We start from the raw sequence: 16,480 nt of genomic DNA, 5'->3' as shown, positions 1-16,480 counted from the left end.
ATATTGTGAGTGGAACTTTTTCATTGCTCGCGAGAGCACGTTCTAATGCGGAGAACCACAATATTTGTGTCATATTCTGCGCCTACACAGCACGGCATAGGCATCAATATTCCACACGGCTCGGGTCTGGTTACGGTGGCTCCGTCAAACCCGAGAGCCGACGTCCTGAGTTATCGGCGAGCTAGACGGAAATTTCGCCGACAGGCTGTAGGTAGAGCTATTCCGCCTATTGATTTTGCGTGTAGAGCGGACGGAGATTTGTTATGTATACGTGTAGGATATTGCACTGCAGTCGAGTGGCGAAGGATTAATTTCATCGTAGGGTAAACCAGAGTGAATTTACTTACTTATCATGAAAATATCGCAGGAGCATATTAAATTTCAAATTTAATCTAAAAGGGAAGCTAGTGGGTATCGTGTTGTGTAGACTCTTCGCCACGATAGCAGTACACTTATTGCATGGTCAAGGCAGGCAATAGGTACCTACGTATAAGACTCTTATAATCTAGGGTTAGGTATTATAATAGATTCATAAAAATAATATTGATGTTCTTCTGAAAAAATGTAATAAACTGTGATTAAATGTCAAGTATGATTTTCAAATTTTTATTTTATAACTTTAACCTTTGTCCCTCCCTCCCTTTATCCTTTTACTTACAAATTTACAGCAATGTCACAGTTTTCGATACTCCCACCCAATATTTTTTTATTAAGGCCAGCAGCGTAAACATAATTTTTAAGGTCTCTCTCCCAATTGTAGTGAATATTAGTTTAAAATAAAGCATTATTACACTCGAGAAGAACCAAGCTTGCCAATCGTAAGCAATTCCAAGTATGGATTCTTTATGATGTATGTACGTGCTGTTACGAAAATACGATAGTAGATAAAGTGTGGTTGTGTGTGCGTCTTGTTATCAACTCAACAATAAAACAAAAACAAAACGAATGAGGAAGAATGACAATCAAATTATAGTGGTGTGGCGCCGCATATCGCCGCGGCCGGGCCGGCCGTTAACAAGGCGTTTCTTTTCGAGAAATTTCAAACAGCGCATTTTAATTTAACTCTAAATATTATAGGAAAGGAAACCAGCTGTGAATATCGAGGATTCATTCGCGTTTCATGATAAATTCGGAAGAGTAAGTCCTCAATTTAACATTCCAACGTAATATTTATGGTCTGCAAAATCGATGGCAGCTGGATACAATGATGGTAACGGATACACGCGTATTTATTTCTGACTGACATTTCATTTTACCCACGAGGAAACCACATTCTTTGTAATTCCGAATAACTGAAATGTATTTACATATTCAGTCCTATTGTACAGAAACAATGCGTCGTGAAAAAGTATAAATCACATGTAATAGGTTCATTGACTCTCGTTCTAAATACGAGCGAGCGTCCAGATCCGAGACGGCCAAGCCGTTTGACCCCCATTGTGGGACCTGGGCCGCGATACGAGCGACACTTTCGCGATATCCAGCGTCCATCGACTGCTGCCAATTGACACCTGACCCTGGCAACGCTACGCGCGCGACCTTGGACTCGCTAATACCACCCCGCCACTAAAACACGCCAATTATACGCACTTGCGATGCGAGCCACGCAATATAGGTAATTACAAATACAAAAGGGTTCATATCGCTTCCTATTTCAGTCTGGTTAAATTTACCAGTATGCAATTTTGCATTAGTGCGAGCCCAATTGCGTTAGCGTCCGACAAAACGGCATGAACTATTTATGATTCAAAATTATGCGTCGTTTGCATACGGAACTAGGCTGTTTTAGCTTCAGTGGCCCGGATTAGGGGAGCTGCATCATTTGTCGGCTGGGCGTGAGCGTGTAACAGGATTGTGCAAACGGGATACGGACAAGTTTGCGACATTCACAAAGGTGCTTGGGCACAGTTATATTCTAATTTATGCCCCGGTTCGGCCGCTGCAAGTATTTAGAGAGCTTGAGCAAGGCCGCGACACCTGGCGTGGTTGATACTTCGCTGTGACGGGCGCGGAGCGAATCAGAGCTTGTAGCAGGGAATGCACTTGTGCAGAATTTAGTGTATGGTGTTAGCGAGTCGGGAGGTTCGTAGCGTTACTGAGGCGTTAGTTCCAGTAAGGGGGCGAGACACGTACCTTGTGGCTGCTGCTGCGGCAGGAACGGCGCCAGCAGCCGCGTCCGCTTCTTCTCATATCCTTTCTGTGTGATGTCCCCTGGAAATTAAAGCCAGTTTAGTATCAAAGGATTAAGAAAGGAGCTGCATTGTATTGGGATTAGGGGCAGTTGAACAGGCGGCTTTGGCTCAGCATCGAGAAACAACAATAATCTTTGAGATAGACAATAATGTTAAGAGCCTCGCCCCGCAATCCTCTTACACCGATATAATTGAGTAATATGATCTTGGAATTGTTATTGTATTCACGGAAAAGTTAATACTACGGAATATCAAATTAATCAGTACGCCAAATATGTATTTTAATGGGTTTTTAAAACTAAAATTACAAACATGAATCTACATATTATTCCATGTCGCTGTAGGGCCCGAATTTCAGGACTACCGGGTATCGCTATTCAGAAGCTATCTACGTTGCAACGGCAACACCATGTGAATTGCAGATGAACAAGAACTAATGTTATTATAAATTTTTAATTTAATTTAAAGTTCAGAGTGGACGGTGGTAGTAGCGGGTAATACTAATAATCAAAACATATTAATTCCAATAAATATTTTAAGGTAGTGTTCTAATCAGCTCTTGTTCAGTCCTACTAATATTAAAAACGAGAAAGTTTGTAAGTATGGATGTTTGTTACTCTTTCGCGGAAAACGGCCGGAGCAATTTCGAAGAAATTTGTTATTGTAGGAAGCTGACACCTTAGATTAACATAATACATTATAAATATAGGCCACTTTTTAACCCGGAAATCCCACGTGAAAACTTCTTTAAGGTGAAGTGTAAGGCCAACTAACTCCGTGTAAAGAACGCTTAAAACGCCCGTTTTTTGAGCTTTAAGTGTAATATGAAGTTACATATTTATGAAGTATATGTAATACAATAAGGTGCATTTGCGAGTGTGAAATGTGTAGGAACCAACACCTCTACAATTATGGAATCGTCCAGGACCAGCTTAACATATGTTTGTAAAAATATAATCAACGGAATATAACGCATATCCAATTCACAGTTCACTGTAGGAAAAGCGAAAACATAGACCAACGGGCGGCGAACCCCGAGTCCGTGCTTTTCTATGGGCGGCGATATTAAAATCGATAGCAAAGCAAAAAGATTTTTTTTGTTCTAACATTTACTTCTATGTTTCTGACAGAATAATTACTATGCTGTGCCGGCAGTACGTGGAATGTCCGAGCTATTTCAGAAACAGTCGATACAACTTGGTAATTGTATTATTCCTAGTAATTAACAAAGTTTAAACTGCTGACGTCCGAGTATTGCTAACAAAGTTAAACCGAACTCTAATTATTCCGATTCCATTGAAATATTAATGAAATAAAACAGTCTTAGTAGTTTTAGCTGAAACAATAGCTTTACCTCTAATGGGTACACCCATTGTATTTTATATGTTATATATTATGATGTTTGTTCGCTCATCTACAATAGAGATTTTAGTTGAAACATCAATTATGATGTTACGAGTATGTCACTTTTAAAACAAATTGCGACGGTTGATACAAAAATTACGCAAACTGAAAATGATTGTTTAAAATGTCCACTCATTTCCTAGAGTCCGCGCCACCGCTCATAAATCTTACTGCAAAATTGGGAAGTAACCTGCCCTATCATATACTATCAGAATAAATAGTAAATAATACTAGGTACGTTGAGAACAGCGCCGCGGCTATCGCATTTCAGTTTCAGTAGTGGCGCGGACTCTTATCTACTGTTGATTCATCACAGTGACACTGAGAGTCTATTACACCTATCCACGAGTTCGCAAATCACTCAGATTTTAGGTCGATTTACATCTGACTGAGCATCGCTATCTTTATTTATACCATACTAGCTGTTCTCGCGCGCTTCGCTTCGCCTTAAAAAGTTTTCCCGTGGGAATTCCGGGATAAAAAGAAGCATATGTTCTTTCTCAGGGTCTAGACCATATTTATACCAAATTTCATTCAAATCCGTTCAGTAGTTTTGGCATGAAAGAGTAACAGACAGACAGACAGACAGACAGACACAGTTACTTTCACATTTATAATATTAGTTAGGATATATATGTATATATATGTGGCTTTTCATGCCAAAGTATTTTTGTAATGATTTAAGTTTTTATTTGGTTTGCAACGTTGACAAAATGCTGCTTTTATTTATAGCTCTTTATTTGTCTGATTGAAATTGGCCTTTACGTAAATTATCAAAACTTACATTGGAGGTACAGGCAATTTTTTAACTAGTGACAATGTGTTGTAATCTTTGATCAGCAGCAACGATGAAAAAAGTCGATAAAAACTACAATATAACTTGTAATTCAACGGTTTTTGTAAGCGCAAGAGCTAGCCAGTTGTGTGATAAAAAAGTCCCTAACAGAAAATATTGAGAGTAACCTTGCGCAAACGAACAGCTATGACTAAAAGACAAAAAAAACTTATTAATATGGTGGTGCTTGCAACAAGTTTCATTCGTACACTTTTCAAACCATTTATGTTTACTAGATCGCATTATTATAAATCTGTAGGTTAAGTTCTACTCCTATAGTTGAAGTTCTACTATTTTTGTTAATTATTTAAGGATTGACATTTTTTGTTAGTTTTTAAGCCGATTGATTAGATCGGGTTAAAAGGAGGAATTGCATATAAGGATGCTTAGGATGTATGGCATATAATTAAAATGAGATTATCCTAACTAATATTATAAATGCGAAAGTAACTGTGTCTGTCTGTCTGTCTGTTTCTCTTACACGCCAAAACTACTGAACGGATTTGAATGAAATTTGGTATACATACGGTCTAGACCCTGGGAAAGAACATAGGCTACTTTTTATCCCGGAATTCCCACGGGAAAACTTTTTAAGACGAAGCGAAGCGCGCGGGAACAGCTAGTATAAAATAAAATAAAAAACGCACGTATCGTCCGCCAATTTTTCAGATTCACAGAACACGCGCAGATTTGCTCTGCGAGACGGACCATATTTCCCGATGGTGTACACAAAAACAAAAAAAAACTATCCATTTTGTTTACTGTCAAACTGTTTTAAGTTGAACCTAATGACAACGAATGTACCAATCACAGGCCTGTATTTGAATAGACAACGCTTGTCTCATTCCTTGTATAGAAACCAAGCGTGCCATTATTTTTATACCTACTGTCACGTCAGTCACGTCACTTGAACGATTTAGTTTAGGAACGTCCCTAATGACACTGCGCTAAAGGAAGATAATTTCACTCCCTTTTTACACGCGAAGTACATGCACTTGCGTTGTCTACTCAAATACAGGTCTGTGGTACCAATTAATAAAGCCACAAATATTCAAACCGAACTAATTCAAAGAGCTAAGTGAGTAAAGTGGGGTGTTATTTGTCGATACATTTCTTTTGCACTTACACTACTTTCGTATATATTTTTAATGTATAACAGTTATCTCAACAGGGTACCTGTTTAATACACTACAACATAACAGAAAGTTATTAAAGAAGTAGTTATCGCAAATTCACTGCTTATTGCATCCCGAAGCGTCGACTCTATAAAACTTGACAATGGAGCAGAAAATATGCAAGTTTTAACGAGCATCGGAATATAACTTCAAAGGGTTCGGGACGTTTCCACGTGAATTGAGTAAGTAGACGGTACGATTCAGAAGGTGTACCGTGAAGTCACTTTAGAATGATCGTTCGTTCGGTCGTAAATATATGATCGCGATCGCGATACTCTTGTTAACGCAAAGAGATATTATGTTGTACTAAACTGTCAAACCCTCAGAACACAGATTTTGTGTCAGCTCACATCTTATTTACACAGAGGAAATTCTATATCTGCCCTCATGCGTTCTCTACAGCAACGACGCTTGAAAAATACACATTCTGAAGTTGTAAATTAAGTACTATTAAAAGTAGTAGTTCTTATTCTGAGTTTAATACTTCAACCTCTTTGCTCTGTGTGCAATATTTGACAATTCTGTACACTATGTTGTCACGACATCTATCGGCTTGTACAAAAACTCAACTGACAGCTGTCAAGGAACACGGCTCGTTCAAGTATTTTTTTAGGGAATCGAGTATCGGCTGTCATTGCGCCAGGCAGAAGGAATAACGCCGTTCGTAGATTTATTAAAAGCTTTTTTTTTTTCCGGGGTTCGCGTTGGTTGGTGCTCACGTGTTCCTCAATTTTCGCGTTTCTTGGACCCCTTTCTGGGTCAATTTAACCAGTTAACTCTTGTTTTTTGTCGTAATTGTGGTGCTGGTAAGTGTTTAGTGTTGTGTTCGTCCATAAATCCCTTCTCTTTAAAAGTGTCGGTTCCATTCTAAATAATGGAGCATCATTCGGATCCTCCGATCCGGCTCCCGCCGGATCCCCCTGATGGCGAAATGCTTACACCCGATCAACCCCCGCTATCCCCCCCGATGTTCACGGAACCGTCCCAGGAGACGCGAAAGCGTCCCAGGGATGATCAACTACCGCAAACGCAAGGTAAGCGCGTTATTGTTAGTCCAGATCTGGCATCCGCTAGCATCCAGACTATCTATACCCACCCAAGCCTCGACGCCACCAAGGTGTACGACGAAACAGACGCAGGTCCATTTCTTGTTAATGTTAGTCAGGAGATCCCATCAGGAAATCCTGCTTCTGGTGCCCCCCTTAGGGCTATCAAGTTTGGTCAATTTTTATATCAAAACAAAGTAGCTGACATAACACGAGATGGTGTAAAAATGACTGGTAGAAACAGAGTCTCAGTTGAGTTTAAGACCGCAAAGGCAGCCAATGAATTTGTCCATCATCCCGCACTTGCACCAAACAAATTTAAAGCTGAAATCCCCACATACAACATAACCCGAATGGGTGTTGCCAAAAGAGTCCCGGTGGATCTATCACTAGATGACTTTGTCAACTCCCTTGATCTCCCACATGGCTGCGGGGTTGTCCTGAAAGCCCGCAGATTCAGCCGAAAGGTGGTCAACGAAGGTATAACAACACACGTCCCAACACAAAATGTAGTGATTACATTCAGGGGACAATATCTACCTGAGAAAATTTACTCCTTCCGGGCTGTAGTAGAAGTTGTGAGGTATACTTACCCCACAATTCAATGCTATGCCTGCTGTAGATTTGGACACACCCAGGCTCAATGCCGTTCAAAACCAAGGTGCTTCAAGTGTGCTCAACCACACTTGGGTGAATCGTGCAATACTTCCCAACCAACATGCCTTTACTGTTCTGGTAATCATCCCTCAACTGACAAGAATTGCCCTGAACAGTCAAGGCAAAAATCAATTAAAGTGCTTATGTCGCAGGACAGCATCTCATTTGCTGAGGCAGATGCTCGCTTACCCTCAAGCAAAAAGTCTTTTGCTGAAGTTGCTTCAACCAAACCTAATGGCCAGTCTCCCAACCGTTCCTACAAAAAAACTGTAGTCACACAACGCAGGCCTAGGTCTCCCCTTCGTCCTGGATACGACAAACTTGCCCATCAGGCTATCATCTCTTCTCCATCTTCTTCACTTCCTAATGGAAGTGCCCTGAGTGTAATCACTCCTAACGACAATTTGCTTGACCACCTTTTGTCTCTGGTTGTTAGTCTGCTGGCTAAATTCAGTGACACCCTACCGCCCAACGTTGCCCAAAAATTACAAGTTATCTCGTCTCTATGCCACAATGGCTCTGAACCCATCCCCAATGGCTGCGAACCCGATCCGGGTTCTTCAGTGGAATACTCAGAGCATTAACAGCAAGAAAAGCGAACTGCTCACATTAATTGATGACATCAAGCCCGCTGTCCTTGCCATCTCGGAGACATGGCTTGTGCCGGGTTCCCGTTTTCGGGTTTCTGGTTACTCATGTCTGCGGGATGACAAGGATGACGGGTATGCTGGGTGCGCTTTGCTAGTAAAGCGTTCCCTTACCTTTTCTTCTATCCCTATCCCCCCCCACGGGCAGGAGTTTAACGTCGTGGCTCTTAGGGCTATAGGCGTTACATTCGTGTCCGTCTACTTCCCTGATCCTCACCCTTCTCTTCTTCCTTCTTTCTACAATTTAATTTCTTCCCTCCCTCATCCCCTCCTGATCATGGGGGACTTTAACGCCCACCATTCCTCTTGGGGCTCTTATCGTACTGACTCATTCTCTGTCGCCCTCTTAGACGTGCTTGATACCTTAGATGTTTGCATTTTAAATGACGGGTCTCCAACCCGTCGAGTCCATCCTCATCAAAACCCTAAAAGTGCAGTGGATCTATCCTTCTGCTCTCCTCTTCTTTCATCATCAATATTCTGGAGGGTCCTTCCAAATACCTTTGGAAGTGATCATTTTCCCATTTCAATCACTATTCCCAACAGGTCCAGCATTCTTACCGACACATGTGCCTTTCCAAGGTACATGGTTGGCGAGAAAGACTGGTCCAACTTCATCTCATCAGTAGAAGATAAACTTAGCCTGATCCAGCCCTGTACTAGTGACAATTTTCTCGCCAACTACGACATGTTTGAGAGAGCATTGACATCCTCAGCGAAAAACAAGAAAACTCGCAAATGCCAAAGAGTCTCACCGCCTTGGTGGGATTCCGACTGTACCACGGCCATAGACGAGCGCAATAATGCTGAGGGTGTTTATCTCTCAAACATGAGCATGGACAATTTTATTAATTATAAACACATTGCGGCTCGCACTAAAAGGCTTCTTAAAAAAAAGAAGAAACAGGGCTGGTTCAGGTTTTGTGAACGTCTCTCCCCCAGATCTCCCCCTTCCTTAGTGTGGAGATACATTCGACGTTTCCGTGGATCTCTGAACGTCGAAAACATCACATCCAATGATCCCTCTGTATGGCTCGAAGGGTTCAGCGACAAGCTGGCCCCTCCATATGTCCCACACTATGATTCTCTTCCTCCTCCCCCGTCTATTATACAATCTTCAGACAGATTGGATTCACCGTTCTCTATGGACGAACTTCAATCTGCTCTATCAGGTCTATCCGATTCAACTCCAGGCATTGATGGCATTCCATATTCGTTTCTTTCAAAATCAAGCCTCAAGGTCAAGCAGGTCTACTTGGAGCTGATAAATTACTTCCTTGAGTACGGAGTTACTCCGAGCTCATGGAGTAAACAAATAGTCGTACCTATTTTGAAATCCGGAAAGGACCCTCGTGATCCAAACTCCCGTCGACCGATCGCCCTATCCTCTTCCTTGGCTAAAATTCTCGAACACATAATAAAGTGCAGGCTCGAATGGCTAGTCGAAAACAAAGGTATCTTAGCCAAAACCCAGTTTGGGTTTCGGAAAGGCATGAGTACTTTGGACAGCCTTGCGATACTCACTACAGACATCCAAATTGCCTTTAAGAGGAAAGAATACCTGGTGGGTGTCTTTCTTGATGTAGCATCTGCTTACGACAACGTACTTCTTCCTGTGCTCAGGCAGAAAATGCGACAGCTTAGTATTCCAGTGAAGCTTACCCGTCTTGTTTGCAGCCTACTAATGGAGAGATCCATATTTATAAAATCCCCATCATCTTCCCTAGACCACCCAAAATTTGTTTGGAAAGGCCTCCCCCAGGGATCAGTCTTGAGCCCTCTCCTGTACAGCCTCTATACATACGATCTTGAACGGTCCGTTGACTGCTTTTGCGACATTTTACAATATGCTGATGACCTTGCACTCTACCACGCTTCTTCTTCATTAGGAGAGACAAATGTCCAGCTGAACCTGGCCCTAAGATACCTCTCGGACTGGCTGACTCGACATGGCTTATCCCTCTCCACTCAAAAATGTACAGCAGTCGTATTTACCAAGAAGCGCAACGTCCCTGACGTGGACATCGTTATTGGAGAAGATTCAATTGCTGTATCAAGTGAAGTAAAATTCTTAGGCGTGATATTGGATTCCAAGTTATCAGGTACCCATCATATGAGCTATGTGGCTCGGAAGTGTGAGAGGGGTGTCAACGTCCTCAGATCACTGTCGGGTGTTTGGTGGGGTTCCCACCCTTACTTACAAAAACTGCTATATAATGCGATTGTCCGGAGCCATTTCGATTATGCTGCCTTCATTATAGACCCTTGCAATAAAGCAGCTCTGGAGAAAATTGACAAAGTGCAGTACAAGTGCCTTCGCATAGTTTCAGGTGCGATGAAATCCTCCCCTACCAATGCCCTCCAGGTTGAGTGTGTTGACCCTCCTCTCTCACTTCGGAGACAATACTTATGTGATCGGTTTTTCTTTCGAATCTGGCAATCTAACTCCCATCCTTTGTTGCCCAAACTTGATATCCTTAAGCGTCTGTGTAATACTCAAGAAACCCATGGACTTTCCTATCTACTAAAAACTTATATCTTTTCTTCTAATCTCCCCCACCCTACATCCAAATTTAGTATTTACCCTCTGTTTGATGTTCCTTACGACGCCTTAGTTTTTCAGCCCAATGTAGTAATGGATTTAGGTATCAGTAAAGACTCTCCTGCCGCTGAAAAAGCTCTAAGTGCGAAACTCAATTCAGAGTGGCCAGGCTGGCTCCCCATATTCACTGACGCATCCAAACTCTCCGAAAACAGCAACGTGGGTTTGGCCGTATGGCTGCCCAAGTACAAAGTTGCACTCAGTTTTAAGCGTCCCCCTGAGTCCTCGGTCTTCACGGGCGAGGCAACAGCTATTCTCGAGGCGCTTCTGTACGCTGAGTCACACAAACTTAACAAAACTATTATCCTTTCTGATTCGGCCAGTTCATTACAAGCAATTATTTCCTTTCCCTTTAAATCCAAATCCAAATTCCCTATCATTTTAAACATTAGAGAAACCCTATTCCGTTGCATGACTCAGGGTATAGAAGTAGCTATCGCTTGGATACCTGGGCACAGTGGTATTATTGGTAATGAGTGTGCAGATTCCTTTGCTAAGGATGCCGTTAGCTTGGGCCTGGACACTCATTACCAAAATTTTGCCCATGACCTTGCCTCGCTCGCAGGACCGAGGCTGGATAGATCCTGGAAAGTGTCCTGGGACACTTCTAGGAATTTTAAAGGTAAATTTTACTCCCATATCCAACCTCATATCCCAAAAAAGCCATGGTTTTTTAAAGCAAAACACTTAGATAAACCAGCAACTTCCACTCTTTGTAGACTGCGTCTGGGCCACGCGTGCACCCCGGTGCACTTGGCTAGGATTCGGGTCCGTGATAGCTCTGTCTGCGACTGCGGTGCCAGTGAAGGATCTGTTGATCATCTCTTTTTCGAATGTCCCAACCTTCAAACCTCCCTATATGACATCCTCCCCCCCACCATTCCCAAACCTGTAAATACTAACTATCTTCTTACCCTTGTACATACTCCCCTAGTTAATATACTGTACAAATTCCTTAAGACTAACAATATTAAACTGTAAATGTGTTTGTACATATATACTAACAAATCTAACCATTACTTGTGATGTCCACTTATTGTTTGTATATATTGTGTTTGTCTGGTTGTTTCAGGTTTTAACTGTGTAAATAGTCTAAAATAACCGTAACGACTGCTTTCCAATACTGTGAGCATTGGTCACGTGACTCTGGCCCAGTTAGCCGTGTTAGTCACACACGGCAAAGAGCCATTCAACCAAAATTGAATTGAATCGAGTATCGATCGAACCGAATGCGCCTCGTCTCTATCTGATCGAGGTACCGGAGTGATTCACTTCACATGGTCGCGTCGTGCGTGACTGCTGACTACACTATCTATTTGTTAACGGTTCTAGAGTGGTTGCGAACTGATAGCGATAGTGTGCCAGGAAAGCCATCGTTTTAACAGCTGTCACTCCAACTTTTTAACGCCACCTGGCTTTTTTAAATGTTAACTTTTACAATAAATACAATCCCGGACGACTAGCGACTATGGTATTAGATTTTGTACCTTTAGGGCTGATTTAAAATGAATATGAAGTAACTCTATTGACGCTCCTAAATTAAAACTATGAAAATAAAGGTCTTATGGCGAAACTCTTGCCGTTTATTCATACACAGGGTGAATTAGACCAGTAAACATTCAAAGGCACGTACAATTTTCCAAAATAATGTTAAACTCCAATAAACAATATGAGACCAACTCTGAATAAATGTACTTCACGGTTAAAATTCCACTTTGTACAATATAAATATTATTTTAATAGTTTTTAAACTGACAGTGACCAACACGTCGTATACATCACTGTATGAATAATTAAATACACACAAAAAATAATAGACGCTAAATTGCATCTAATTGCTATCGTATTAGCCTTCAGATCACGATGCGTGAAGAGCTACAGTGACGAATGTGTGCAGTCATCCTAAAATGGTGCTATTATTGTATGCCTCTGTCACCGATTGACCCGTATACAAATTGCGGCTGAGTGTTTTAATTCGATGACTGTGTGAAATACATATTTATTTATTAAATTCTGTATTGCACAAATATCCTAACTAATCCTAACTATCCTAACTAATATTATAAATGCGAAAGTAACTGTGTCTGTCTGTTTGTCTGTCTGTCTGTTACTCTTTCACGCCAAAACTACTGAACGGATTTGAATGAAATTTGGAATACATATGGTCTAGACCCTGAGAAAGAACATAGGCTACTTTATGTCCCGGAATTCCAGCGGTAAAACTTTTTAAGGCGAAGCGAAGCTCGCGGGAACAGCTAGTATAAAATATACCTAAGTGTATTTTGAACTGTGGTGGCATAATGCTAAAAGCATTTTCTACCAGCCAACCTACAGGAGGTACCGGAAAACCAGTTTCATATTTCATCGTACAAACTGTGTTAAACACCTACGATAACTAGAACAAAGAAAAGTTATTGGCATAATGGTACACGTGTCACGGGAAAAGCTCGAAAAAAGTATTATCCGGACGACATTTGCAAATACACACAGTGGCGAAACTGGCACGTGATTTTATCCACGTGAAAGGGCTGATAACATTGAATGTTTAAACTGAGTTCAGCCATGGAATATCAATATCATTTTGGTGTGCGGTTTGAGTGGCGCATGGAAAGGATTATAGTTATAACTGAGGATTAAATCATTAGCATACGCGCGAGATTCGTCGTATTGCTTTTGCGGACTGCGTTAATGGGTGTGCGCGAAAAAACTGTTCCCACTATGCATTATCATCAGTTTGAATTTGAACTGGATTCTATGAGATAGAGCAAAAGGCCTGTGAACGTGTGCTTAAAAATAAGTAAGGTAACGAAACAGGCTCTTCGAAAATAATATTTTGCTTATTTTCTTTTTAATTTTATTGCAGTAAAAAACGAGAAACGCTCCTATTTACTACAAAGTTTTTCTTAACCGATCGAGCAGTGAAAACTCACGAAAATTTGAATGGCGCAGAGCTAGTGCAGCGTGTGTACCGCTGGCGACTCTCCCGCGTCATACGAAAGGTATAAAAACCCCGCACCCCGTATGCTGGTGCGGTGGTGCCATATCATGAGACCATGCCTATCAACACCGAGAACAAGGCACATGTTGGGCGCCAACAATATTATGGTGACGTGGTACAGAGACTGCGAGTGTCAAGTATCAACACAGCATTTCTTTCAGTTCGCAGTTTGTATCTGAATGAAAGAGAATAAAAAATGTGCTTCATTTATGTACCACAACCATTGACTTTTATTTCTAAGCCAAAATGCTACCGACCACATAGCCGTCAAATCAAAACATGATATTCCCGGTTCAAGTTTAGTGTTCTAACTACTAAACTGAATTATTGTGTATACTTATACCAAATTTGTAAAAGAAAATATACCAAATTTGTTAAATACCGGCCATTCGACCATTAGCTCAATAAGAATTCCCATATTCTATAAAAATATATATAATAATATATAATAATAATGATATTATTATATATAATAATATATAATAATATCATTATTTACATAGATCTGAATACTCGTAAAATTCAAAGCAGTTCTAAATATGCCAACAAAATTTAGTCCCAATTCGCACAGCACAAAATACCAAAGAGGAACGCAATCAATATGGCCATGTGAATGAATCAAACACTGTGATCCTAAAATGGCGCAGACAAACCGGGAATAAAATACAGCTATCAGATGCAGTGTGATGAAACCCAGAGCTCGGGGCTTCTTATCTAAGTAAACTAGGAGATAAGGCCGGGCTGGTCTTATCTCCCTTATTCGTTTCTTGAGGCATATTTTGTTGTTAGGGTGATATAGTTTACGTGAATATAATCTAGAACCAGGGCAATGTCTGGTAATGATACTAACTAAGAAATTTTGGATTTTAGATTTTTTTTTAGTAGGTATATAATAAATATTGTACTTACAAGGACAAGTTTTAGTTACATTTTCATTACTGTGTAGTGCAGTGATACTTAATGAAATTGTAAAATTTATGAGTTGAATGTTTCATTTTGACGAAGCGAGGATGCCTTCAAGAGATGACAGTCGTACATTATTATTATCCTTATTGCAGTTTCTTGATACGAAAGACAATTTTAACTCAAATAAATTAAACTGAACAATAGCCTGTTTAACGACACAAATGCGTACTATAAATAAAGACAGGGTCCGTTTCACAACTACTATGTCAAATTAAACAGAACTTCATTACGCCATAAGGGATTGTGATTGGCTGAATTGTCATTTAGTAGAAGCCTATTGCTCACACAGGGTATGGAGTTCATGTTTTTGACCAATTTAGTATATTGACAACTTATGAACGCAGATGAATCGGCACTAGGTATGCCCAAGCTACGAGGTAGAGTCTACGCTTTGTGAGACTGCTGACAGAAGTTTGTGTACACTGTATTCTTGTCAACCCAGTTTGTATTCCTTGTGATCTACAATGCACTTCGCATTGTTCATCTAATGAATCCTGGAGCAGTCTTAGTCTCAACTAAATGCAAGTCCTATTTACCGAAGGCCTTTGTCAATCTTGTCTTCTGCCAAACCATACCGGTATCTTATTAGGAACTTCACTACGCTAAGTTTCTACGCCTGGTATCTTGAAGAGAACTAAGTAGGTTGAGTTAGCGATGCTAATAATTAGTTGTACTACTATTACTACGCATAGTTGAGCAGTGCCATTCTAACGAAGCGTAGCGCTGATATCGTCGCTTGTTTGTTCGTAGTTGTTGTCAGTTGGTGCTAGAAGTGGAGGCAAAGTTACTCCAATCTTGGAAGCCGAAGATGTTCGACTTACACCATACCACAGAATAATAACTAGTACAATACCCAGCAAAAAGCAGGTGGCTTGCGACTAACTCAAGCTACAGATTCAAGGATTGTTGTCCTGATTTAATTCTATCATTACCTATAGATCTTAGCGTGTCTCCGACAAACTAATAAAATCGCTAAATGATACGTTCCCAGTATTGGGCAGCCGGTTTCACCGAGACGGTAGCGGTCATGAATAGAATAGGTTAAAACTATCACTTTATTCAACGTAAAATTTTACAATTGTTTGTTGATTGTCAAGATTATGAGTCTACCACTACCACCATTTCACAAAGGCTCAGTTACTGAGGAGAAGAAATAGCAAAGAAACTCTTCAAAGTTATTGCTTGTTAGTACCTCCTCCACTAGTCCACACCTGCATAAGGGCACGCTGGGCATTAAATAAGACCGCCATTTGTGGGGCTCCACACAAGCAACTCACATTTTGTGCATCTGAAAATCTCCACTTGGTCATATTGTTGAAAGAAAGGCCTCAGAAGGCACGACATTTTCAGGAGGCGTCAGATAAGCTATGCGTATCGAGTTAGGAGGGACACTTATTGTCGCCAGAGAGTACATTACTGATAAAATTACATACATTCATAACGCCATAGATGAATAGGTATATCGAGCAAATTGCTCATTCAGTGACGGGACCCCAATCGACCTTGTCTATCAATTTTTATTCGCCGGGGAGAGTTCTATCGCTCCTGTGCCTCGATTGATGTAACAAAACATCAACGACATGTCACAAGGTCGGTGTTTTAGCGCTTTTTAGCCGTCACTCAGCCGAGCGGGCCGCTGCGCCGCGATGGGAATCTGGACTACTTCCTATAGACTTTTTTCTAGGACGCCGAAAGGGAATAAAATCCAGGCGTAAAATGCCAGTCACTGAGATGTTGTTGACGTTTTGTTGCGAGCACTCAGACACAGAGCGATTCCTGAACTATTCGACTGTGAACTCGTTCCACGTTACAATTTTGACGTTTTGTTGTGTTCAATTTCGATACATTTTGTTTTATCATCGCGACCACTAGAGGCGCTGTCGCTGGTTTGATAATAACTAACGTTTTAATTTGCGTCAAATATAAATTCATACACTACAGGTAGGTACTGAGTAAAA

At 40.9% G+C, this 16,480-nt stretch overlaps 1 protein-coding gene and 1 long non-coding RNA gene across 4 annotated transcripts in view; one reads left to right on the top strand and one right to left on the bottom strand.

The window, feature by feature from the left end:
* LOC105382687 (disco-interacting protein 2) overlaps positions 1–16,480 on the bottom strand; it is a 99,994-nt gene that overhangs the window by 78,081 nt on the left and 5,433 nt on the right. For all 3 annotated transcript variants that reach the window (XM_048632860.1, XM_048632861.1, XM_048632862.1), the window contains exon 2: positions 2,134–2,211. In XM_048632860.1, the coding sequence (XP_048488817.1) occupies positions 2,134–2,211 (78 nt within the window). The remainder of the gene's footprint in view (positions 1–2,133; positions 2,212–16,480) is intronic.
* On the top strand, positions 6,288–11,757 carry LOC125491286. The gene is made up of 2 exons (XR_007268214.1): positions 6,288–6,412; positions 11,631–11,757. It is a non-coding gene; the product is annotated as an uncharacterized LOC125491286 (long non-coding RNA).

The sequence above is a fragment of the Plutella xylostella genome, chromosome Z, assembly GCF_932276165.1.
Source record: "Plutella xylostella chromosome Z, ilPluXylo3.1, whole genome shotgun sequence".
In the NCBI taxonomy this organism is placed as follows: Eukaryota; Metazoa; Arthropoda; class Insecta; order Lepidoptera; family Plutellidae; genus Plutella; species Plutella xylostella.
The sequence above is the reverse complement of the archived record's forward strand: the minus strand, read 5'-3'. Positions and strand labels throughout refer to the sequence as shown.